Source organism: Alosa pseudoharengus, unplaced genomic scaffold (genome assembly GCF_046254945.1).
Source record: "Alosa pseudoharengus isolate Yale_2024_CS ecotype anadromous, Long Island Sound unplaced genomic scaffold, YU_APseudo_1.1 YU_APseudo_1.1_scf_23, whole genome shotgun sequence".
In the NCBI taxonomy this organism is placed as follows: Eukaryota; Metazoa; Chordata; class Actinopteri; order Clupeiformes; family Clupeidae; genus Alosa; species Alosa pseudoharengus.
The window spans coordinates 32,692,846-32,720,414 of NW_027468685.1; the positions used below are offsets into that span (position 1 = coordinate 32,692,846).

Here is a 27,569-nt window from a genome sequence, read left to right on the forward strand (position 1 = left end):
TCACATCTCCAGGGACCCAATAATGTTGAAATAGTAATCAATTAATCAAATGCTGCCGCCGACGTCACTGCCAAAATTTTGACAAGCGCGACAGCGCAATGGGTTTTAGGAGGATTTAGGACCGTCAATGCTATATCATTATACATAAGCCTAACATATGAAGTAAGCTACTTATCTATGTTGATTGCTGGCAGTTAGCTAGGCCTTACTTTTGTTACTACTAGACTGTAACGTATGGAACAGGGACGTGTTTAAGAGGGAGGGAGAAAGAGAGGTGCTAACTTTAGGTTACATTGGCAACATTTTCGCTAGCATATCAAGATTAAATTTAGACAAGAAAATGTTTCACTTTGCCATTTCACACATTTTAACCTAATATGGCGTTCACTAAAAAGCATAATAGATTCAAAGCCAACTCTTAACATGCCTCAAATTTGACATTAGGTTTCTAACTAGGGTTGGGTATCGTTTGGGTTTTATCCGATACCGGTGCTAAATCGATACTTTTAAAACGGTGCCGGTGCTGAAACGGTGCCTGAACCGGTACTTTGTTTGTTATTAAAATGTTTTAAATTAAAATGGTCTAAAGCATGAATTGCTTTTTTTTATTGATAAGACAAATTTGAACATGAAATTGAACTGTTATATTCAATTTACTATCAATATCTCATTGCTCCTATGAATAATACATTTAAATGTTAAAACAGCTTGCCATGCATGCACACACAATGGTAAGCTCTGCTTTCAAGTTTACCCAGTGTAGGCGTTTTGCCATAAGGTATGTTAAAACCGCTTGCCATAAAACTGCCAGGTCATGGACAACGGCATTTGCAAGCTAATCTAACAGGGAACAGGGACTAGCAGTTAATTCAGTGTGTTCCCAAATACTTCAAGAAATGTCATGTCTTAATCCATAACACGCAATAGTTTTGAACATGTTAGGCTATATGTCGGTGTTGAAGTGTTTAGATTCCCAGTGCTAGCCAGGCATTTTAACAGCAACTATGGCTATGCGCTAACACCAGTCAGCTGAGTTTAATTAGCGATAATGTACGGAGATGGTTTCGTAGCCTCGTTGACAGCTCAGTGACATCAGGTATGTAACCTACATATTTATGTTTTTGCCAGCGAACTTTTAACATGATCTTCATATTCATTGTGATGCTATATGGGCCTCATGCACATGAAAGATTAGGCTAATATCATGCCATTATGTTGTTTAGAACACACCGTGAAATAAAGTTTTCACCTTACAACTTTGCTGATAACATTTCAGATAAATGCCAGTTAGCGCATTAGCAAGGATATTGTGTAACATATAGGCTACTGTTGATGTTGTTTCATAGCCTTTTGCTTGTGTGTAGTTAGGTCCAGTGCTAGATTTTGACAGGAGCTCACGATGTCGCTTTAAAGTAAGCTACTTGGGCTCACGCAAGCTATCAAACACTGTCCACTGGCCTATGTGGTGCACCCCTCTGGTTTATACATCCAGTGTTTATGTTAGCTATCGATAACTGTGTCTGGATGTGTTGCTATCAGAGCAAGACATTAGAGATGGCGCATGACATGCAGTGGTGCCTCGTATAAAAAAATTAATTAAAAAAAATAATTAAAAAAATGGCACCGAAATGAGGCACCGAAATCCACGTTGTTATTCGATGCAGTTACTACCGTTTGCGTCGGCACCGGTGCCATATTAGAACCGTGTTTCGGTGCCCAACCCTATTTCTAACACGACTAATTTTGACAGATCAAAATCAACGTGGTGGTGGTTATGTCGCTAATTTGCGCACTTGCAGACTGCTTTTCATTTCTCCTTTGAGTTGTCAGATACATCATCTGTGTAGCCAAAAATTATTATGTTTTGGTATAAACGTAGAGCCTTCCATATTTGCAAGTTAGCCTACCTCAGTCTGTCTCATTTGATCTGGCACTTGCTGTTGGTCTGTCGCGTCACTTGGTAACAATGACAGGTTCGCTCGCGTGACGCATGCAACAGCACCTAAGTAGATTTTCTAAAATCGTAAAGTTTACTCCTTAATATCTATGAAAAAATAAAAAGTCAAGTCATTCCAAGTCATTTGTCTTAAGTCTAAGTCAAGTCTAAAGTCATGAATAGCAAGTCAAAGTCAAGTCAAGTCTTTTATACATGTATCAAGCAAGTCTCAAGTCCTAAAAAATGTGACTCGAGTCTGACTCGAGTCAAGTCATGTGACTCGAGTCCCCCATGTCTGCCTAGTGGTGTACTGTGTGGCCTGTACTATTATAGATTATTTCCAAGACAAATTTATCTTAAAGGAATTATCTGGAGTAAAATGCACTTTAGATCAATTTACGGATGATTGGGAGTACATACGTTGAGTTGACATCAAAATCATGTCATTCTGATGTGTTTTGAGAAAGTTCGATTTTACCGTTTTTAGTCAAAACTCGTTAGCCTGGAAGTGACCAGGGCAAGTCATTTCGCCACTACAAAACGCTATTTTTATACCTCTTCTACAGTTCCAAACAACATTACACTTACGTGGTAGTGAGTAGAGGGTCCCTAAAGCCAAACCGAAGTATCCCGAGGTCTTTATGTGGTCGGATAGAGAGTCCAGAATGAATTTCATCAAGCCACTACCTACATCGTTTTTGACATAGGCAAAAAGGGAGGAGGTGTTTTTAGACTTTTCAGACACTCAAAGTTTAAAAACTATGGATATTGTTTTAGAACCAACAACCTTTCTACGTTATCTGTGGGTTTTGTGTGCAAAAAGCGGAATTGTCAAAAAATTAGAAGAAAATGTGAATCACTTTTCGGACTAGATATAATCGCTTATTTTAAAACATACAGATAAAAACACTAAAGATGGATCGTGAAAATTTGAAGACAAAAAAATCTTGTTCCTTAGACTCTATAACAAAACATGCAAAAAAATCAATTTTTACATGAAAATCTAGCGGGAGCCAAACACAGCGTACTGTACTAAAAAATGTAGTCAGGCCTCCGACCAGCCACATGTCCCGCACCCTCACTCCAGCAAGACCACCAATGCAATACAAGAACTGCGGCTGGTGTGGCAAAAGTTCCCACAATAGACAGGCATGCCCAGCTAAGGATGCCACCTGCAGGAACTGCGGAAAGCGATGACACTTTGCAGCTGTATGCCGGTCCACTCCAGAGGTCACAGCAGAGGTACAAGAAGAAGACACAGTGGCAGGAGATGTAGAAGATGTTGCATTCCTCGGATAAGTAGGTGATGATCAGGAGCAGCCATGGGTAACCCATATCCACCTGTGTGGTCGTAGCACTTAGTTTAAAATTGACATGGAGGCCGACGTGACCGTGGTTCCAGAATCCATATATCTGGACCTGCAGGCCCCTCCCCCACTGGGAAAAGAAGGATAAAGCACTCCAGGGCCCTAGCCGCATCCCACTGGACATCCGGGGGAGGTTTCCAGCCACCTTAATGTCAGGTGAGAAATCTACACAGCAGAATGTGTATGTCATCCGTGGGCTCAGAATGCCCTTACTAGGGCTCCCCGCCATTTCAGCCCTGGGCCTTGTGACAAGATTAGACTCAGTCGACACTACATCCCACAATCTAGAACAGGAAGTGAAACGACGCTTCCCTGCCCTCTTTGAAGGTATCGGCAGACTGGAGGGTGAGTATCACATATCCCTCAAGCCAGATGTGATGCCCTTCGCTCTGTCTACACCCAGACGGGTTTCTCTCCCCCTCATGTCGAGAGTGAAAGATGAACTCAGTCGGATGGAAGAGTTAGGCATCATATCAACAGGAGCCCACAGCCTGGTGCGCAGGCATGGTGGTTGTGCCCAAGGCAGATGGGAAAGTGAGGATCTGCGTATACCTCACCAAGCTGAATGAAAATGTTCGCCGAGAACTCCACATCCTGCCCTGTGTTGAATCTACGCTGGGCCAGCTGAAAGACGCTAAAATCTTCACAAAGCTGGACGCGCAAATCCCACTGTCTGAGGACTCTATGCTCCTGACGACTTTCATTACTCCATTAGGCCGCTTCTGCTTCCGGAGATTCCCTCTCGGAATCAGTTCAGCCCCCGAGCACTTTCTTCCAGCGGCGCATGTCCCAACTCCTGGAGGGTCTAGAGGGGACCCTGTGTCACATGGACGATGTCCTTGTGTTTGGGGCTACAGAGGCACAACATGATGCGCGTCTTATGGCAGTGCTTGAGCGCCTCCATCGGTCAGTGCTCACACTTAACACGAAATGTGAGTTCTCAAAGAGGCAGGTGAAGTTTCTGGGCCAGGTTGTAGACGGGGAGGGGGTCAGAGCGGACCCGGACAAGGTCAGAGCCCTCACCCACATGACAGAGCCGAAAAAAGAAGTTTGACGCTTCATGGGCCACGTGACTCATCTGGGGAAATATCTCCCAAACCTTGCAGAAAGATCAAAGCCTCTCAGAGACCTCCTGAATAAAGACACATTCTGGTACTGGGGCCCACAACAGTGCCAAGCTTTCACTGATACAAAGAAGGAGCTGTCAACCCCACCTGGCCTGGCCTTGTATGACTCCAGTAAGGAGACCAAGGTCTCAGCCGACGCGTCCTCCTACGGTCTGGGGGCGGTCCTCCTTCAACGGTGCCGAGATGCAGACTGGCGCCCTGTGGCATACATATCACGGGCTCTTACGACCACGGAACAGTGCTATGCGCTGCACTTAAGGCAGCACTAAAGAAGAATTGCTCTCAGAGTCCCCCTACAGTTGAGAAGCGCAAGTGTTTGTTACCACTGTACAGCTGCGATAAATGTGTCTGTAAAAAAAAAAAAACTTTACATAACATAACTTGGATACGATAGATGCAGTCTGTAGAAAGAAAGCTCCGAGTTCCTCCAAGTATGTATTAACCAGGTCAACGGCCAGGACTGCATCAAGTATCAGTTTTGTTTGCATTTTGGACAGTAGGCAGCCTGTATTTATAGTTTGTTGATGAATGAGGGAATGAGCAGGAATTTAGTGAACCATGGTTTATGGATGCAGGGCCAGTTCTCCCTATAAGCACACTACGCAAGTTGCGTAGGGCCCCGCAAGTTAATGAAGGCCCCCTCCCCCGTCTCCCCTTGAGTCAAGCTAGTGACAGACATGTACACAGTTGTAGGGACAGTGCCTCATACATTAGGAAGATGTACCGAATTAGCATTCAGGGCTTGAAAAACGGAAGAAACTTCACGAGAATGAACAGCGGGAACAGCAGTCGGGTAAACTTGTGTTCGTTCTATGGTTAGATGTCTACACGCATCTCCCCAGCGCGTGTTGCTGGCCTAGCTGGCTTAGCCTACCTAACAGGGAAGTGAATCCCCTGATCTGTCTGCGGCTTGCTTGCCATCCTTTCCCAGTCATGGTACTTCCCAAAGTTGCATGTCCCGTTTTTTGAATGCGGGCGACTGGCTACATTTTTGAAAAAAAAAAAAAAGAAAAAGAAAAACCCTCATCTATGCTCTCATGATAACGTGCAGCTTGGGATGAAACTAACAGTTTTTCAGCAGAAACATGCGAGAACCCATCGAAACTGGTTCACTCTTCCCATACGTTATAAAAGTAAATGTTTACAATATTTCAGTCAAGCTTTAATTGGTTTACATGGCCTACAACTGAACGTAGGCTATGCAAAATGAAAAGTAGCCTAATGTAGGCTTTTAACTTTGATTCGCTGTGCCGCATGGGCAATAGATGCATATCGTAAATTAGGCCTATATGAAGTATTAAAATTATTGTTTAAAATAGTCCACGTTTGAAAAAATATTGAAGGGAATCAGGACAGCCAGTTCAGTAGAGCTACTCTATGTATTTGGCAAGCACTCTACTACAGACACAGGTGAAGAACAGTCAGCCTCAGCCAGTATACAGTAGGCTACTAGCACAAGCAGACCCTTACAAAAAATAATTGCATTACTTCAAGTGCCAAACTGTAGATTTCTGAGTATTAAAACCGCAGTTTTGGAGGAAACATTTAGCCTACAGTTGTTATGCAGGGAATGCAGTAGGCATATTATGGACACATAAAAAATACTAGGCTACTGCACTGTAGCCTACAATAACTGTATTGTACTGAACTGAACTGTAAGGGGATATGTACAACAAGCATCAAAAGCAAAAGGCCCAGACCCTAAAACTGGGCATTTATAACTGTGAAGGTCCTTTATGGTGGAAAACACTATATTTGGTAACTTCCGTAGACATCCAAAATGGGGTGGGATGATTGTATTGGGAGCACTGAGGTGTCAGATAATATATATATATATCACTGATTCTTGAGATAAGGGACAAAACATGTCCCCCATCAAAATGTTGCAATTTCCTTTAAAAAACAATACATTATTTCATTTAAAAAGGCTTTAAAAGTTGGATATGGAAGAATTGTGTATGTTTAGACTTTTAGTTTTGGCTACATTTATATTATTTCATAGTAATTTCATAAAATACCAGCACTGTACTATGAAAGCCCATGCAAATGAACTCGTCCTCCGCAGAGGTTACAGTATCAAACTGCAAAAATAAATTGTTTTAAAATGCCCAAAATGCACAAATATGATTGAGGTTAATTGGATGGCTTAATAAAATATCACAAAATACTTAACGTGAACATTGCATTATTTTATACATTAACAACAGCCTTTCAAAATCTGTCCTCAATTCATGTCAACACAGATATTTTTCAAATTCGAAATAAATCAGGCATATTTTGGTCAGCTTTAACCCTGAGGACCCCCTTTGACTTCTTTCTGTTGATGGATGCAGCAGTCCAACACATGGTCTCATAAGTGTTTTTAAAAAAATAAATATTCAGCGTTGAAAGTTGAAATTCCTTGTGATCACAGCTTTTATGTGTCAACACTGTATTCAAAGTAGAGCTGAATTCAATCAAGAAGTTTGAAATAAAAGTTGGTATTTTGGTTTAGTTTAGTGGCAGCTGGCAACTGAGGAAAATCAAAATGGCTACCATCTACTACACATGATTAAGTTAAAAAAAACATGTTGTTTTGTCAACTCCGTCAGACGTCAACTCTGTCAGATATTTTGTCTGATGGTGTTGACATGTAAACTGACGGAGTGGAAAAGTGCTCCCAAATACTCATTAAGTAATGTATAACAACTACATAACATGATAATATGATCTAAGTATGCATGTTGATTGACTTAAAACATCTTAATATACCCAAATGCCAAATAACTTATAATAATAACTCATAAAAAGTATTGTTTTTATCTGTAATCTAGGCAGACAGGAGCAAAAACAAAGAAACAGTACCAGAGAAAAGGGAGAGAAAGAATTAACAGTGACCCAGAAAGCAGAAGGGACAGTTAGACAGTAAACAGCAGTTAGAAAAGGAGAGACAGAGATGGAAGGACAGGGTCCAAAACAAAAAAGTAAAACAAGTAGGAGAATTCGGACCCAGAGCAAAAAGGCACCGCAATAAGTATTGGAGGAAAGCAAAGAAAAGGTCCAGAGCTATGCAGAATAGATGGCTAAATGAAATATACACCACCAGAATGTCCTCTGGACCAGGCTGTTGAGGAGCCTACTTCAACCCAGCGTGCCCTTGCAGCTGAGAGAGAGAGGAGAAAAACCAGGAAAAGACACGCAAGGGAGATAAAAGCATTGAAAGAAAAGGTTAAGAAATTAACAAAAGAGCAACACAAACTAAGAAAGCAGGAATGGCAGAAAAAGAAGGCTCGAATAGAAGTCAAACTAAAAGATAAAATGATTGTAGATTCTCCATGAACAGAAACAGAAAGGATGATAACGGGAAGCCAACATCGGAACCCCAACATTAGGAGATATCTTCTTTTCCAAAAGAGCTGAGAAGGAATTATACAACTCATGTGGCACAGAAACGAGCCGTTGAAAAATCAGGTCACAGACAACTGGCATTACACTGCAAAAACTGCTTATCTAATAAAATCTAATCAAGATTATTAATCTTATATCAAGATAAAAAACTAGTTTGTATTATTTTCAGTATAAAGAGACTTACCAGCGCTTTCTCATGAAATCATTTGACTTAATTTAAGAAAAGTTTGACTTATTTTAAGACATCTCATCATGAAAACAAGCAGATTTGCCAGTGCATTGAGCAAATTTGTCCTAAAAACAAGCCAATTTGTCTGCCAGTGCGTTAAGTAAATTTGTCTTGATAAGACTCCTTAAAATAAGTCAAAGTCTTCTTAGTCAAAATGACCTTTCAAGAGGTAAGTCTTTTCATACTAGAAACAATACCAAATAGATTTTTTGATGTTATTATAATTTCATTTTTTGCAGTGTATCAGGCAAGGTTCTAAAGAAGTATCGGCTTCTCCATAGGCTTCGCCAGTTTGGTGTTAGCTACAGACGACTATCATGCTCTTGCAGTGCTATTGAATTGCCAATGCTTTCCCCCAGCTACTCTTTGTATAAGAGACTGCTCAGAGGAGCAGCAGACTGATGCAAGGGCCAGGAAGAGCCGTCCATGTTGATAGAGGAGATGGAAGACGAGTTGGGAGAAGCAGGGGATTCGGTCGATGAAATGTAAGATTTGGTGGATGGAAATGGAAGAGGAGCCATTGAAAGATCCTGGGGGTGCTACTGTTGATATAATTATCAACAGTATTGAGACAGGGGATTGGCTGGCAGTGGTGTATGATGATCACTGGTGGTTAGGAAAGTCCATTGATGTAGATATAGAACACCAAGATGTGAAAGTTGAGTTTTTGCATCGTCGTGGTCCTACTGCCAATTTTCACCCTAAATATGGGAGGAGGATAACCTAGAAATCTAGACGTACCCTAGCAGCAGCAAATGTAATTTGCAGCCAGGGTAGTCTAGCAACTCTCTGTTGGCTTGTGAGCCGGAAAAATCAAACTTTGATCAGGCCAATCATATTGTGTGTAGAGTCGGTGGGCGGGCCTAACATAATGATGACAGAGTTGCGACGGTTCCACGTGAATTCCCTGCTACTTGAAAAAAAAAAGATGGATGCTGTTGCTGGAAAACAGCGGTCTTTGAATCACGACTGGAGTTAAGCTTTTTTTTTTAAGTTGGCAAAAGTTTGATCAACTAGCCTACTAGCTCCACTGGTGGGAAAGCGCATGGGACTCATGTGTTGGGATGTGGCAGTGTTGGGAAGGATACTTTCAAAAAGTATTCTGTTACAGAATACAGAATACATGCCCAAAAATGTATTTTGTAACGTATTCAATCTGAGTAACGTATTCTGAATACTTGGATTACTTCTGCATTGATTTGCAATGCAGCCATCAAATCCTGCTTACTAAGGAGGCCTATTCTGGTGTGTTCTTCTGTTCCAAATGGCTAAACCCTGCTGGTAGCTGGTTTTAGCTGGTCTTTGCTGGTCTTCCAGCTCTTGCTGGTCTTTGCTGGTGTAGCTGGTTGGGCCACCAGCTGGATATGTTGGTGTGACCATCTGAGGAAGCTGGTCATGCTGGTGTGACCAGCCTGTCTTGTGGGATACAGCTGGTGCAAGATGGTCATGCTGGTGACCAGCCTGTCAAGCTGGTCATGCTGGTTTGCTAGAATGACCAACATAAGCTGGCATGGCCAGTTAAACCAGCACTATAGACCAGCAACACCAGCTAAAATGACCAGTTTGAGGTGGTACGACAAGCAAAACCAGCTGAATTACCATCATAAGCTGGGAAAACCAGCTGAAGGTATGTTTTCGCAAGAGTTTTGCTGGTCTAGGTCAACCATCATAGGGTGGTCAAACAAGCTGGTCAACCAGCAAACCCCCTTTAGCTGGTCAGGCTGTTTTTTTCAGCAGGGAAGTGTTAGGCCCATATAGGAGAATGTGAAGTCAACAAAGCTACCAGATACAATTATAAAATAGCAAGGTGACCAGTAAAACTACAGCAGGCAACTAGGCTAGGAGGAGGGATGTCTGTTTCTGTCCAGTGAAAGATTTTGAAACTGACAGGGACAGCTTGTTCCCTGTTCAACACCTCTTGTCCAATGTCCAAGTCCCGCAGGTTAGACAAACTATTATATATAAATATCTAATACTTGGCTCTACACCGAAGGCAGTAATGACAGATAAAACACTATATGTACTTACTTGCTGAGAGAAATTGGAGCAAATCATAGAACTTACTTGCCTGAGGTCCTGTAGAAACTCTTTGTTTGAAGTTTGATACTCTTTCCCTTGATACTGCCATGTCAAAACTAGTCAAATATCTTTAATCAGTTTGATTCTCGATTAGTTTGTCAACACCGTCAATTGTGTGTCAACACCGTCAGTTGTGTGTCAACACCGTAAGATGGAGGTTTTTCATTTTTATAAAAAAATGTATATTTATTTTGTTCAATTGAGTGTGTTTATACATTAAAACACCAACTTATCTACATGCATCAGTGTCTTGTGTGCACAAAACCACTAATTGTATATATTAAAAATAAAAAAATAGTAAACTAAATTAAGGTAATTTAAAATGGCTTATTTCAAAGCAATGTAAAATGATATTAAAAGTGTATATAATGCAATTTATCACTAAACCTTGCTAAGGCACACCATTTCTACACACTTAAAGACTTTAGAGTGTTGTTGAATTGATCAAACACACAAAAAAACATATTTTCATGTGTCTGACGGAGTTGACAAATGACAAGTTACTAAGTCAGTAAATGTAAATTTTTATAAAAAGTGGTTAATAAAAAACCTGTTCCTTTTCAGGCATGATAGATGAGATCTATGTTTATGATGATATCCAATTCAAATTAATGTAGTATTGATTTTTTGTTTGTCACTTTTCAAAAGTACTTTTGTCCCTTATCTCAAGAATCAGTGATATATATATAAAAATGGTTACATTTTGTCCCTCAGCCCTGCAGGATTTTGCCTAGGGCCCCATGGAGGTCTGAACCGGCACTGTATGGATGTGGTGGCTAAACTTTGGGTGTGAAGTGGTACCTTCACTGAGGATGCATATCGTATCTCTTTTCTCTGTTGGTGATTAGCTGAACCACAGAGAGTTTAGATATTAAGCTAGCGCATAAAATTGAGCAGCAAAATATGGCACAACCATTACATTTGTACTGTAGCTATTTTTGTTAAAAATGCCCAAGCTTTGTGCTATAATAACAAGAACTTATCTAGAGGAGAAGTGACCATGCCCGCTGAGGAAACTGGAAGTTTACCATTTTATACCATTGGCATAGCTTATAATGCATTATCATCTGTTATAGAGCACCTTAGGCTTAGCCACATAGGATAAATGGACAGATGTTTGGGAATCTGTGGCCTCATGTACTAACGTTGCATACGCACGTATGCCATTTTTCACGTTCACGTTCGGATGTACTAAGAGTGAAATGAAAGTGAGAATATACGGACCTTCACGGCAGCTTCATTGCTGGCGTACGTACATATTTTTTGCGTATGTTAGTTGTCAGTTGGCAACACTCACAGGCATGCATTGGAATTGCATAGCCTAAACTAACAATTGCTCTCGGGACAGTTGCACTGCATGTGAAAGTCATTATTATTTACAATCAATCAAGCAGTTACACAATTTTAAATAATTTGCAGATTATTTGCACCTTGGGTTTGTAGCATCAATGTATTGCAGCTATCCAATTAGTTTAAAGCATATAAACACATGCACAAAATGTTGCAATTATCGATGTAGCACCCCAACCCTCAGGCGCCGGTTTAGTGGGAGTGAGGGGGAAAAACTTAACCTAACCCGCTACGGGGTTCATTATCCTACATAAAGGTTGTATCAGCGGTGGCGGGGTTACATCACTTCTGTTGACGTTCAAACAAAACAGAGGGCTAGCTCGCTACTCCCTCCCCATCCCTCCCGTGCAATTGAAACTCTCCTGAATGCGCATCTCGTCGGTTATTGGTTAGAACACTTTATTTTGCCTTTGAGTGGTTGGCAACATGTTGTCAGCAATTGTTTTTGTGTGCAGATCTCAGAACCTAGGATGCCTACAGAGATGCGTTTTTTTGATGGCCTGCTTTTGGGGCAGCTAGCGGATCGTTAGGAAAGATTAGATGAATGTGATCATTTATGCTTGGGCCTTTTTTGGGCCTGCAATCGCTGATACAAGCTTTAACTGTTAAAGCTTGTATCAAGGCAAATAAGCAAACCAGACCACGGTTTAAATTGATTAGAAAAAGGATTATAATTTACTTTTAAAAATGTAAGTGGAGGAGTTTACAAATGGAATAGTAACTCCAGTATTTAAAGAGCATTGGGCGGTCAGACAAATACAAACAATCACAAGTCAATATACAACTAGAGATGCACCGATAGAGTTTGACCTGCCCATACCGATTTTAGCCGATTCCGATTTCATTTCTTTTAACCACTTTACAGCACACACAAATAGTTATTTTCTATATTTTCTTTAAAAGAACAGGTTACCTAATATAGAAATGTAATCAACTTATCAATAATGGAATGGCTGTTAAAAAAATGGAACCGGTGAGCAGACAGATTCTTCTTCAAGTCTAACTTCAGCTGCAGTATCAAACTATAATGCTTCCCAGTGTGGGACATTCATTTCACACACTACTAATATAAATGCACTGTTACGGGACACCCATTTTTTTTCTTCTCACACTCTAAAAAACATTGGGTTAAAAACAACCCAATTTCAACCCATCCACTGGGTAAATAGTGGTCGAGCCCAGCACTGAGTTATATTAGCCCCGAAAATTGGGTTGTTCGGTCAACCCAATGAGTTGGGTTGATAGTCTAACCCAAACATTGGGTTATCGTAACAAAACTGTTAGGTTAAACCTACATAATTGTTGGGTAGGCTATCTTATACAACCCAGGATTTATATTATTTTCACTGTCATTTCTGGGTTATGCTGACCTAATTTATGGGTTATTCTAAGTATCTTATTTTTCTCCTTAATCCAATCACTATTAATTGATAACAATTCAAATACATCGTTTGCAAATCATTAATGTTACAATATAATGTTTTAAAATCCATCCAATGGGCAACAATAGCCATGCAATGAAATAAAACAGTTCGACATTTATTTATTTGGCAGTTTATTTTTTGAACAGATAGCTAGAAAAAGCTTGTGATACTTCCATGAAGGCAGGCAGATTCCACCGTCCGTTTTGGGGATCACCCCTGTGAATCAAAGAAAAAAAAAGAATGCATTAATGACTGTTATTTACAGAACTTTATCTCAAGATTTTCATGAACCATTATCATTGAATGATGTTGACAAACATTAAAAATCCACCAGGAGACAAAATATTAGCGCAACACACTCGGAAACCATAACCACCTATGCAGTTATAATAACTTGTAGCTTCTAGTTCTAGATGCTGTTACCGGGTAACGTTATCTAAATGACTGTCTGATAGTGCTACTACAACCAGAGCCCGTCTTCTCTGCTACAACCAAAAACACCCAGTAACGTTAAGTTACATGGCTATAATATGAAGCTACCCTGAATGAATTAATAAGATGTTGTTTGCCATTATTATTACCGTATGTGTGGCTTGTGAAGAGACTAACATTACTTCAACTGTGTTGGCTAATATTAGCTGACAAACGTTAGCTGCAACCATAGTCTAGGCTACAACCACCACGAAGCATATTTAATTAGCATTGATGCTAGCTATATGGTCTGCTAATGTCAACCAGCTTGGTATGCTCCATAGACATATACACTAGATGTCGCCTTGACTACTGCTGTTCATTGGAACGAATGCGTCAATCGAGACGCCATCTTGCTTCAGTGATCCACTCCTCTATAATGCATTAGCGTCAATCTGGGCAAAGATCTAGCGAAAATAAAATCACCATAAATCGTCAAAATCTCATGCAATTATCTAGTTTTTTGGGTTGTTCCAACTGACAGGCATGCATTTATGATTGAGTCTAGAGAAAACTAAGCTTAAGACGATAATAAAGATACATTTTACCCGTCTAGCCCCATAGACTCCCATTCATTCTGCACTAGCTAGCGGCGGCCCCTAGAGGAACAATGAGTAAACTGCAACCAGGTTCGATACAATGAAAGTAAACAGGCTCTTCTAGACAGGCTCTGGTTGAGGCCACATACCCCTCGTCTCGTTTACTCATGTAAGTTGTAATCTCACCAGAAGTTGCTTTAGATCTGTAGAACATTTACCTCTGCTACTACATAGGCTACGCCAGTCGTTACTTTTATAATCATGGGTCAGTGCCATGGGCAAACGAGATGTAGCTGAATTCATAAATGACAAAGCCATGAGAAAGGTGATTTTCTTACGTTTCAACAACAAAGAAGCCGATCTGCCATCATTGTGAGAAGTTCCCAAATTTGTCGCTAATCGCTAAAAAGGTTTTCTATCGCTGGGGATGGCCAAACGTCGCTAAATAGGTAACGCTGACAATACAGGAGAACTAGTTTAGCGCTTCAGATCCCTGTACAAAGATGGCGGCGGTGTTGACGCATGCTGAGAAGCAGAAGGCGACATCTAGTGTATATATATCTATGGGTATGCTCATTTTAGTTCGTTGTAAAAGTTCGTTTTGTTTCTGTCAGCAGTTCATACCCAGTGAACAAAGAACTATGTTTTTATGAGTCTGTCTTTGTGTATATTTAACATGAACAGTAATTGTAAGTTAATTTTAGCTAACGTTAGTTAGCATGAATGACACAATTGTTAACCTGTTTGAGGCTGAACGAAATTGGCAGGCAGAATATCCATTCATATCATGAAGGGTAGCTTCTACATCTCTGGGTGGACTTTTAAAATCAGTCTGGATAAAACATTTTAAAAAAAGTTAAAGATACATACCTTACGAAATCACCTGATTTCCATTGCATGCTGACAGCTGGTGGACTGGACGGTTGGGAGAATAACGATGTTTTTTCGAACTCTCAAATAACTATGCAGCTGTGTTAAAGTCACCCAGGTGCTGGGTAGTGTACTCCACGTCAGGTGGGAGAGAGGAGGGGCGCTGTCCTAAACTATCAACCCAACAAGCTGGGTTACAGAAAATAACCCAACATGAGTAAAAACAACCCCACAAAATGCCCTGACAGCCTCAACCCAACGTTTGGGTTGAGAAAATAACCCAGTATTTTTTAGAGTGCACATCCAATATCCAACTAAAAATACAAAAACAATGTTCATGATACATTTGAACATGCTACCATGGAACATATTTTCATATTTGATGCATTAAAAGGAGGGAGAGGGAAAAGTGGGAGAAGGCTATCACGCAAACACAGGGGAGGAGAAGTGCTAATACATGTAGCAATTGATTAGGTGCTCCACCATACAGTATATGAAAACAGCGCACGTCTGGTTTGCGGTGAAAAACTAAAATCCAAATTCCGGTTAAATGCATCAATTATAGAAACTTTCAGAGACAGCTGATTCAGTATTCAATGAGTATGCAATGAGTCTTCCAACAGAAATCAATGGGATTTTACGAACACCACTAACCACTCGGTGAGTTGCACAGTTTTGAAAACAAACGTTAAGGGTTTACCGGAATTTTCCTTATATAATAATATAACTCTCCTTATATTATTCCATATTAGTAACCCAGGTAATGGGGCCTGGGTTACATCGATATGTTGATGATGGCATTGTTGGCCTTATTAGAGGACCTGGCTAATGGCCGAATCCACAGGGAACAGGTATTCCGTAACCATCATGATTTTTTGGCCCAAGATTATGATTGGCTTATCAGCCGTTTCAGATTTCCAAGAGCTATCCTCTTTTTTTTTGTTGTTGTATTGTATGTAGATTAATGAGAACAAAAATGAATTGAATCCATTTTAAGATGAGTCTGAAACATAACAAAATGTGGAAAACTTTCCTATGTAATCAGTGCTGTTGACTGCACACATACTGTATTGCTATAAAGGCGCCATCTGAGGATGAATTTGCTTTTATGAATAGGAAGCATTTCCATTCCATAAATGTGCAAATAATCTGTGATGCACAAATGCGTCTTACTAATGTTATGGCGAGGTGGCCTGGATCAACCCATGATTCGTTCATTCTCAGTAACAGCATGGTTGGGATTAGGCTTTAAGCCGGCAGAGTGCACGATGGGTGGCTTATTGGTAAGTGACACAAAAGCATTTAAGTGAGATCATTGTAAAATCCACAGAAAAAGTGAATGCGCTATAATTGTTCATTTGCTCCTTAGGAGACCACAGTTACCGCAATGCCGGACGATAGAGAGCCAAATAAAAAAAAATTGGCATCTACCTCCATCAGCAGCACCTCCAATTCACATTCCGTGAAATTTCTTTTTTTTTCGTGGCTTTTGCCATTTTCCTAAAGAGAGCACTATCTATGCCCATTTATACTAATTAGCATATTAAAATCGGTGTAATTGAGGGAGGGGACAGGGTGGAGTGTTGTGCTCATGCATGTGCGTTCAATTTCACGTTGATTGCGATGTACAAAGACAATGTGTGTGGGATTCTGTGTATGCTCATTTTGATACATCTGAATTTTTTTTATGCGTATGGAACTTTCACGCTTTCAACATTCTATTAGGAAATCTACATCTTAGTACATGAGGCCCCTGGAGTCCTACACAGTACATGTCCTTAATTGTAAAGTATGTAGTAAATGTTATAAGTGTAAATGTTGTGGCTTCTCCCCAACACGATCTACAAGATTCTATATGACATCCATTTGACCTGGGGATATTCCATCAACCTCGCTAATGAAGGCGGCGCTTAACAGAAATAGCCTGGCTTGAACTAGCGTAGACTTTCACTTGGGGCTGAAGGCATTCCATTAACTCAAGTTAGCGGCATCTTGGCCTCGTTTATTCAAGCGAGGTTTAGTTCAGCTTCATCTCTGCTCGTGCACGAGGTAGAACAGTAGAGCAAAACAGTAGATTGACGAAAAGAGGATATATGTCGTAAAATTAAGACAATACTAGACGATTTCTGTTTGATTTGGCAAGCGCCATCTACAGGATTTTCATCGACAGTCATTAAATTTAACATCAAGAGAAAAATATAGATTGCCTACAGAAATTGGAGAATAATGAAAGCATACATTTAAAACAACAATAATGGTTTGAAATCAATTGCGAGTTTGATTGGCTTCACTCTTGAACACATAGACTATGCTTGAACAAAACGAGTGAATGAATAAATAGGCCTAGTATAAACTCAAAAAACAACTTTGGCATATATGCAAAACTGTCTATAGCCTACGTTCTTAGATTAAAATAGTTCACTCCAAATTATTGTCTAGGTGTAGGTGCTCATAAAATAAATTAGTATTAACATAATAGCCTGTTGTCTCCCATAAGTCCCAAAGTGTTTGAAATATAATTATCTGAAATGCAATGGCTTTCAATTTGTCATTTTTGCCTAGTATTTAATCTGTGTAGCACACAGTTGATTTGACATTCATGAACAATCGTCGACACATGAAGCAGTTTTAATTATTAGCTGCCTATACAGGCCTACAGGCTACAGAATTATCCTTTGGCTTGCATCAGATATAGCCCACTGGCAAAGCATATTACTGTCACTGAACAGCCTACCAAATGTGCAGGACCCTTTAACAGTAGACATAATGTCTTTCATTAAAGAGTATAACTAAAAATGACATTATCAAGGTGATAAGCTATGTAGCTTTAATACTTCGTTTGGGAAGCAAACTTGTGAACATGCAAGACTATAATTGCTTTGGTATGCCGTCGCTCTGCACGTTACACCACCACCGAACGTAAATGACGCAGAGTAGCAAGATTCCTAGAACCACACGCATGTGAAGTTAAAACATTTTAAGTCGCATAATCTTCATACATTCTTTGGAGCTAGTGAATGTGTAAATCCATGCTTGGTGACACTGTCGGAAAAAACATTTCTAGGCATAGCCTAGGCCTACTTCTATTTTTGAAGTTGTAGGCTACAGGTGACGAAAGCACAGGTTGACGGAACCATCTTTTTGGAGTCGTTTTCCGACTGATTGTTTTTTTTTTGCAACACAGCTTAATTTAGCTTGAAAGTTAACCTGCTACGGAGCAGGTTAGTTCTGTGGCATAAATTCCCATAGTTACCAAGCTGGGATTCACGTTAACCTCATTAATGGAACAGAATTCTCACTAAAATTAGCGAGACGAAATAAGCCAGGTTTGGCCTTTAGCGAGGTTGATGGAATACCCCCCTGGGTTTGGTATCTGAATGTTATGAGCCTCTATAAGTCAATTTGTATGAAAGCATCTGCTAAACAACTTTACCTTTTACACAAGCTTTTCTCTGCGCTAATGATGCTGTTGTTGATGATTTCATGGCATGTCTGTTGACATTAACTAGTTAGATTTAAACAAAAAACTCTGCAATTCAACAAAAATCTCTTCAATATTCTTTGTATTTCTCAGGTTTCCCCAATACTGTGATGAGAACACTGCGAAACCCCACCTACCTCCTTGTGGTTCTCGGTCAAATCAACCTTGCTGCTATGTTGGCTGGCCTTGCTACTTTTATGGCTAAGTTCATTGAAAAGCAGTTCACTTTAACAGCCTCCTTCTCAAACATAATGATTGGTAAGTCCAAAATAGCCACAGTGTGTATCTGTATATTTGCAAATAAAACTTAGTCAGTGTACAGTACCCTCCACAATTATTGGTACCTCTGCTAAAGATGACGAAAAACCGGTATAAATAATCTGTTAGTGATTTATTGTAATCTCACAATGAAAAAAAAAAAGGAAAAATTCAACCTTGAAGAGAAGCAAATTTATTTTTAGAAAAAGTTAAATCTCATAAAGAAATAAATATTTTTAACAAAAACACGTCGCTCACAATTATTGGCACCCTTGCTTGTAATACTTTCTTAAGCCTCCCTTTGCCAATAAAACAGCTTGTAATATTCTCATATGACACTCCATAAAGTTGGAGAATACAAAGCAAGGGATTTAAGACCATTCGTCTTTACACAATCTCCCCAGATCGTCCAGATTCCTAGGTCAGCACTTGTGCATTCTCCTCTTTGACTCACCCCACTGTTTTTCTATGGAGTTTAGATCAGGGGACTGAGATGGCAATGTCCGAAGCATGATTTTGTGTTCAGCAAACAATATTTGTTTTGATCTGGACGTTTGTTTTGGTTCATTGAACTGATTCATGATTTAAATATTTATTTCTTTATGAGATTTTCCTTTTTCTCAAAATAAATTTGCTTCCCTTCAAGGTTGGATTTTCCCAATTTTCTTTGTTTGTGAGATTACAATAAATCACAAACAGATTATTTTTCTATACCAGTTTTTAGTCTACTTTAGCAGAGGTGCCCATAATTCTGGAGGGTACTGTAAACCTGCATTTACATTAGCAACCCTGTTTCCAAAAACGTTTTGACATTGTGTAAAATGTAAATAATGGAATGTGGGAAATCACATGAACTCATATTTAATTGAAGATAGGATATAACGTAAATCCTCAAATTATGGCCGGGATTCTATTTGTAGACGGGCCTCGGATACAAGCCTGGGTAATAAATGCCTACCAGTAGGACTATCAGTCCACCAGCACTAGAAGACACTGTTTCGATTTAACTCAATGAAAGAAAAGAGCTCTTCTTAATATTTTATATTGTTGGTTGGTTGCCAAGGAAAAGTCGTTGTCCTATACCATGGGTCTTCAACACGTTGCTCTCAAGCTACCCGTCACTTGCCTCCCCCTTCTGAGCTTGCCAGAGGCTGAGGCAGTACTACATTTAAACACAAGTGTTGCAGCGAGGCATTCCAGCCTACGAATTTAATAAAAAGTCATGCATAATTAAAAAAAAAAAAATTACTCAATTTAGGCTACTTGGCTACGCAATAAGGTTTCCATTACAGCATAGCGCACGTTCAATGAATGAATGAATGTGACTGCCATAGATAGATAGATAGATAGATAGATAGATACTTTATTGATCCCCAAGGGGAAATTCTGTGTCTCGCAATAAACAGCGGATGGAAATCCTGACACTCTTTCAACTACATGAAACCAGAGGAGGCTTCTTTAGGACTACAGGTGAAGCAGTGCTTCACCAAAAAAAAAGTAAAAACAAAACACAAAAAAAATCTTACAATAATCCCAATTTTACTCCTTTGAAACAGAAATACAGTTACTAACACAAGCTGTTTTCCTGAAATCAATTCTGTGAGTGACAACAGCGCCATCGTCACCCACGGTGGAACAGAGAATTACAGTGAATCAGACTGCTTCACCAACTTTTCGTTTTACTTCACTACCATAGATATCTTTCCCCATTGACTTCAATGTAAATTGAGTGAAACCAGAGCCTGTCTACATACACGCACAAGAAGAGGTAGCCTAAACTATTGAAGCATTCTGAGTAACTCAAAATATTTTTATGTATGAAAACTAATTTTATTACACATGGATTTAGCTACTCTAAATCTGATAAAGACAGAACATTTCACCTAGTAACTATGAATGAAATGCATTATTGACATTTCTGAAAAAAGATGTGATTTCACGTCATGTTTTCTATAACTACATACTGAGAGGAGTAGAATAGCTACAGTATTGTCTATTTCAAGTCATGCCATCTTAGAAACTGTTCAGACAAGCACATCTGATGCTTGTGTCATTTACACAGAGGTTAGAAAGCTAAAATAGTTCACTACAAACTGCCTAGCGAGGTAACAACCTGAGGAAAGACAATAAGTGAATTATTTCTGACAGAATCTGTGATTTCACATCATGGTTTATATACATATTGAGAGGAGTAAAAATATTAATCAACTTTTTTTTTCATGTCAGAGAACATAACTTTAGAAACGTGGCGCCCATGGATTTATTCAGCTTTGGCATGCTATACATGTCGAAGTAAACTCCAATGAAGTGCAGGTGGCGTCCGGCTGTCCACGTCAAATGTAATGACTGAAGTAGCACTATTTTTTCATGACTCATCTTCAAGTATCCAAAACATTTCGCACCATAAACCCCTTAACTAATCATATCAAATTGAAGCTTATATTTTCAGCATTACGGGAAAGATTTCAGAAATAAAATCAGTCATTGGACAGCTGAGATATTAGACGATTGGTCATCATTAAAATTTTAACGAAATTCACAATTCATCACATTGTTTTATTGTGTGGGTGCTTGCTTTAGCTTTACTTTATTAGTTTGCTTGCTTTAGCTATTGTTCTTAAGTTTTCCTATTATTATGTTTTATTATTGTTATGTACGTTTCTGTAACTCTGAAACATCCAGAATGAACTGGTGTACGTTGCTCTTGAAGATGGTGTCACTGGCCCTTGTCGCTCTTCCGCCATGTTGGATTTTATTGAAAATTAAACTAAATGTTCACAAAACTTGATAAACATGATCTTCAGACCAAGCCTCACAAAAGCTACTAGATGGATTTTTGATTTTTGAAAGTGTTCACCTGTCACAGCCAATCAAAATCAGCATGCAGAGAAGCCCCAAACAGGAAGTAAGGTAATCTCCGCAAAAAATAATAAAATAATCTCCGCAAAACGTTAATCTATCAAAACCAAACTTGGTACATGGACTTGGGATTCCATCGCAAGAATGCATATCAAATGTGGTGCCCTTTGACCTCTAGGTGGAGCTGCAATTAGCAAATCAGCATGCTTAAACTCATGTAACTTTTGACTCGTATGTTGAAAAATGAGGTACTGTTGGAATTGGGGCTTTGACTTTTGCCCAAAAATCATATTCGAAGTTCGTTTGTTTATTAATATTAAAATTTGAATATATTCGAATATGTATTAATAATATTTTAACCATTAAATGTCTTCAGTAAGACCGATATTGGTATCAAACTTAAGTTATATAGAGGGCAGTGTATCAGTCAATGTCAATGCACGAAAGGCTGAGTATTTATGCGTGTGTTAAAATTTTTATTATTGAGCATAGGGCTGGGCGATAAAACGATAGCGATATGTATCGCAACAGATATGTAATCGATATCAATAAAAAATACGTTCGATAAAACATTCATAATTAAAAGCAACACACACCTCCTGCCTTACGTTGCCCATAAATAAATAGGCTAAATATATATTGCCCGTCGTAGCCCCTTGCGTTGGCCGTGAGGCCCCTTTGAAAATCAGAGGTTTACAGGCCACGGTGGCCTTGGTGCCCCCTTTTTTCAATATTCTGCTTTGCGTCCTACTAATAGCGATTTTTTTTTAGCCTGTGGCCTGTCAAAATAATCTTAGCATTCACAGCGCAAATTTATTTAGTCTTTTACGCAGTGGAGAAAGTGACAGCGCAAGAAAGAAATTGCGTCCAAATTCACCTATTCTCAGTTGAACTACTCGCGAAGTAGCCTATTCATCACACAGACATCACAAGTATCACATGAAAGAGCTTTTTTTCCCAGCTTTTAAACGATGTTAGCCGATAATTGCTGTGTTGAACGGTTCGCGAGAAAAGTAAATAATATAATTCAATTTAATCATAAATTCTACTGAAGGTTTTGCGTCCCATGATCTCCCTACCCATTCATCTCGGTGGAATACTTTACGAACCGTTCTTTTAACACATGACAAAACCATATATCAGAATAAACAGGAGACCTTACTGAACACAAAGGTGTAAAGCAGTCCCCTGTACAGTTAGCCGTTCCAGAGTAATCCAGTTTTGAATTTGCAGTAAAGTTCGACATACATGGATGTCTCCAAATTTGGGCTTTAAGTTTTACAATGTGTTTAAATGGTTCCACATGATTTCATAACGGGGCAAATACAAAACTAGATGTACCGCATAGCGGTACAAAATATGACCGCCGCTCAGTCCTGCACATCCATTCCCCGAAAATAAATCATATTAATGAATTTGTCTCCATCTTCTACTCCATCCCCCACTCTTGAAACTTTTGTGTATGCTTGTTTGGAATGTGTTTTTGCACACATTCCGCACACAAAGTAGCCTACTGGCGCTGCAAAGGTCAATAGATTTGTTTCTGGGCCAAAAAATCTGTAGCATTGTTATAAAACCTTTAAAATCTCTAAACAATCACAAGTAGGGCAGTTCATCACAGTCCATCCATTGCAACTGGACTGATGAAAGGTACACCTGTAGGCTACATTGTATTTGGGAAAAGCAGAAGGTAGCAGCATAATGTATTTATTTATTTATTATTAAACAAAACAATCCCTGTCAGTTCCATGCAGTTTTCAACAGCTATCAAGAAGAGAGGTCATGTCATGGATTTTTGTGAATGTTTCTTCTTCTACATATGCATAAGTTTAGTCATCTAGTTCAAATCTGATATTCAGCTTTATTGTCAATGCACAAATTAAATACTAGTAGTCTAAAACAAAATGCCATTTTACCCAGTGGTGCAAATAACTGACATGTCCAAAAGGGCCTTCATGAAATGCGTTGCGAGACTGTTCATACACATTTTAACGGGCAAAGTTGAAGAGCTACTGTCCGTTATTGTTTGTGGAAATAATATGCTGATTCATGTTCCCTTGCATTTTGCAACTATGAGGTCCATGGTTAAGCTCAATCTTTTGACGCAATCTTTTGATTTTCACCCAGCCTAGTCCATGGTAGGCGCCCGATAGAAATATTGTTTAATTTTGCGATTGAGATATCCACGCACGCACCTGCGACGTGTTCGCCCCCCCGTTTTAGAGCCATTCTAAATGCAAAAATGCATAGAGGGAGTTATGACAAAACCGTGACTGTTAACAAACTATATGCTATATAAGGTAGGCCCTATGCTAGGCCTATTACACAACACAAATTGTCACTAGGCTATGCTGGCGACCCAAATAAAATCTCCTTTGGAACCAATGGTTTACACCTTACAGTATCAAGCTGCCACCTCTTGGCGAAAAGTTAATAGTTTTGCATATCAGTAGTAATACATTTCACGTAGCTGTGTGAATCACGGAAAGGGCGAATGAAGTGGACACTTCTAAATGGAACCCAACCCACTGTACAGTAGCTCAAGGTCTGTGGCTAAAGCAGCCATAATGAAAGCGTTATCATTGTTTGGATACTTCACACACACATGTTTTTTAATCGCATAGACTACAGCTACCAAGCTGGAATCAAAGCAGATCGACTCCCCTCTCTCACACCCTAAACACGCACTTCGAACAAACAAAAAGCGCCTCAGTCTCACGGAATAGCCATAGGCAAAACTGTATCTGACCGGTGTAACGTTGGTACTAAATCATCCATCGCAAAGAATGATTTTTGTAGCACGTGCAACAAATATGTGTAGGTACAGCCCTGCCCTGAATACATCTCAACGTGCGCTCTAAAACATTTGGTTTAAATGGAGATGTAGATCATCACGGGTGCGTTAATAAATCTCCATTGCGGCGAGTTGACACAAATTATTCACTTTGACGAATTTATGTAGTTTCAGTTACTTTACTTTGAGCCATGCTCTTCCTTAATTGAATCACCTTTGAAAATAGAGGATTGAAGTAGCCTATATGGGTGTTTGGGAATGAACGTTGACTCAGATGCTTTTTGAGACCTTGAGCAGAAATGTCCCAGCCCGGTGTTTAGGATGCATCATAGACAGATTATCTTTCAGGTAACTGTTAGCCCATACATGGGCAACATACGGCCCGCGGGCCACATCCGGCCCGTGGGCTTTCCCTGACCGGCCCGCGTAAGGTCCGTGAAAGAACAATAGTCAAGAGCCTAGCATAGAGATAATGCATGCTAATCAATATTGTTGTTTTTATTTTGAAAGCGACTGCTATTTGTACGCCCATACATTTGTGCGTGGATGCATACGACGTAAACACCCTCACTGATGTGCTGGTGAATAGAATTTATGCTTCTGCGTCGACACAATGCAGTTGCCTTTACGTCGGCGTAAACCTTTCAAAGTTTTGTGTCTCTTATGTCTGCGTCGCTCACCACCGCAAAGGTTGTTAGAACGAACTCCTACTGCTGCTCGTTGACGATACGAAGTGTTCATTTCAAAACGTTACTGGCAGATAGACAGTTTACAATCGGATAACCCCGTAATTGTAACCAAAATATGTCTGAGTTTATTTGCAAAGCTTATGTTAGCGAACTAGTATGATGCTACTACCCACAGGTTGCTTGAAGCAGCCGGCTCAACACACAGAGCGAGTTGACCAATCACCGTTATGTGCATAAAGTTAAAGCAAAAACATAGCCTATATTTTTAAAATAGTTTTCTTTGTGCATGTTGATTAACTAATGATGGCCTACTATTGTCTGCTCCACATTTTCGTAGTCTAATTCTGCATAGAGTTAATTTAATGATGGTAATGATTTAATGATGAAATATTGCTGAGGAAATGGTGGCACAGGCCTATCGGTTGTACTGACTCCTTCACATTTTCATGACCTAGCCTAATTATATAGATAGGCTATTGTAGTACTTTTTTATATCAGTCTTTGAAAACTGAAAAAAATGTCAATGTCAAAAAATCATTTTCGAGAATGAGGAGTAAATACTGGACATAGACTAAATATTGCTGTTTTTCCTTTGTCTCCCTCACATTTTCATCTGTTCTTACGACTAGTAAACAAAACCATATGATTTACTTAATGTTATACAAGAACAGAATAGAATTGAACAGAATTGAGTTCAGACTTGAGTTCGGTATTTTGGGTCCGGCCCTCCTCAACAGTCCCAGTTTGTCATGTGGCCCCTTGGGGAAATTAGTTGCCCACCCCTGTGTTAGCCTATATATTTTCCATTAAAAAACCATCACGTAGCGAACGTGTTGTGGCTAACTCACTTAGCTCCTGTTAGTAGCCTAGGTTATGGTCATAAGCAAATGAGATGACAGTCGAAAGATACAATTAGTGCTGTTATCGATTTGCTTGGTAGCCTATAAACGCATTTATGGTTTTCTACAAATACATCAATAATCAAATTGGCCTCCATCACTCAACCATGCTAACGGTAAAATTATTTTACCTACGTTCTGCTATTGATAGGATAACCGTAGCCTACCTGCAGTAAAAAACAAGCATGTCCGATAAACATTCTCAGATTTATTTCGGCTTCAAGAGGAAATGGGAATTACGTCATGCAGAAATCATCCTACCCTTAGACGTTCTCTGCGGTAAACTACTGTAGCCTACAGTCTTTTCCTTGTAGGAAGCGTAGTGTCTTTCCAACCCACTTTAGATTAACTTCCAACAAAATTACGTCTCACTGCAACGATGTGCCATCTAGTGGACAAACGACTACTTATCGCCAATACTGGAAATGCAGCCATGATGATGAATATTTATTTTGGCTTTCTTTTAATCCTACTGAATTTGTAATTATGTATCGGCCGTTCTAATACCGATAGTATGTGGGTGCCTGTGTGTGTGTGCATGTGTATATGTGTGCACCACCATCTACAGGCCAATGAGTGTACAGTCACTAAATGTACACATAACTTAATTTTTTAGACCCCCCCATGGATGAAATTCTACGAAACTTGGCATACCCCCAGAGAATGTCAGGTTAATCATACACATAAAATTTGGTGCAGTTCTGAACGTCTTTACTGAAGAGAGGGGTGATTAAAGCAGAATGATATTGCATTTTCATTTTTTACCGGGGGGGTGCAAATCACAAATGAGTGATTATGGGCTAGGTTGATGTGGGCCCTTGAGACCAACATACCATAACAATTTCTTCATCCTCGGTGCCACGGTTCAGGTAGTTATTTAGGAAAAACGGCATTTTTTGGGTTTCGGGGGGCCCAGCGCGGAGGGGGAGTGGCCCCCGGGGACCAAACGAAATTTTTCCGTAAAAGTCTAGTGGGGCTACATACCCACCAAATTTCATGTGCCCCGGTGTTTCGGTGCCCCTGGTATCGTTGACCAAAATTTCAGGAAGTAGATGACGGGGAAAAAAAAAATAAAAAAAAATTGACAATCCCTATATGACCGCTTCGCTAGCGGCGGTCATAATAAATGTTACAAATATCGCCTAGATATTGGTAAATCAGAGGACAGCTGACTAAGAGTTTGTGAAAGTAGCCTTAATGATCACAAAATGCTAAGCATGTATCTAGGCTATTTGAGTTTCTTAAAGCTGAGCTGTGCTTAAATTGATCAATACATGATTTCATAACAGGCCAAATGTAAAATAAATGTTATATATAGCCTAGATATCTGTAAATATTAGATAGTCAGATGATTTACAGTTCTATGTAATATGTCATGTTTTTGTAATGTTTCATTTTTATAGCCTACTACTGTATAGTTAACTTTGGCCTTGGTGCCCTGACATGTGGCCTTTGCGCCCCCCACCAAATATGCCCAACTGAAGGCCAAGTGGCCTTGCCCCCAGAATGGTGAAATTCCAAGCCTGGTAGTATGTCAAACTCTACCAGAGTAGGCGATAGAAGTAGGCCTACCTCAACACAGACTCTCCTTGCCCCGTGCACTCTCTCTCTCTCACTCTCAACAGGCGCATCCCTCCTCAGCATGCACATGTAATCCAAACATTAATCGTGCAAGACGACTGGCTAAATTGCTATTAAATCTGGTTAGCATCATTAGCACGCTGCACGAATTTGTTCAAAACTGTTGCATTCAAATTGACTGCTAAATTCGAATCATCTCAATCCCAATGCAAATGGAAAAGTATTTTCC

At 39.7% G+C, this 27,569-nt stretch overlaps 1 protein-coding gene across 2 annotated transcripts in view; it reads left to right on the forward strand.

Moving 5' to 3' along the window:
* The window catches only part of slco2b1 (solute carrier organic anion transporter family, member 2B1), a 250,698-nt gene that overhangs the window by 100,287 nt on the left and 122,842 nt on the right, over positions 1-27,569 (forward strand). For both annotated transcript variants that reach the window (XM_076302397.1, XM_076302396.1), the window contains one exon: positions 18,354-18,518. In XM_076302397.1, coding sequence (XP_076158512.1) covers positions 18,354-18,518 — 165 coding nt within the window. The remainder of the gene's footprint in view (positions 1-18,353; positions 18,519-27,569) is intronic.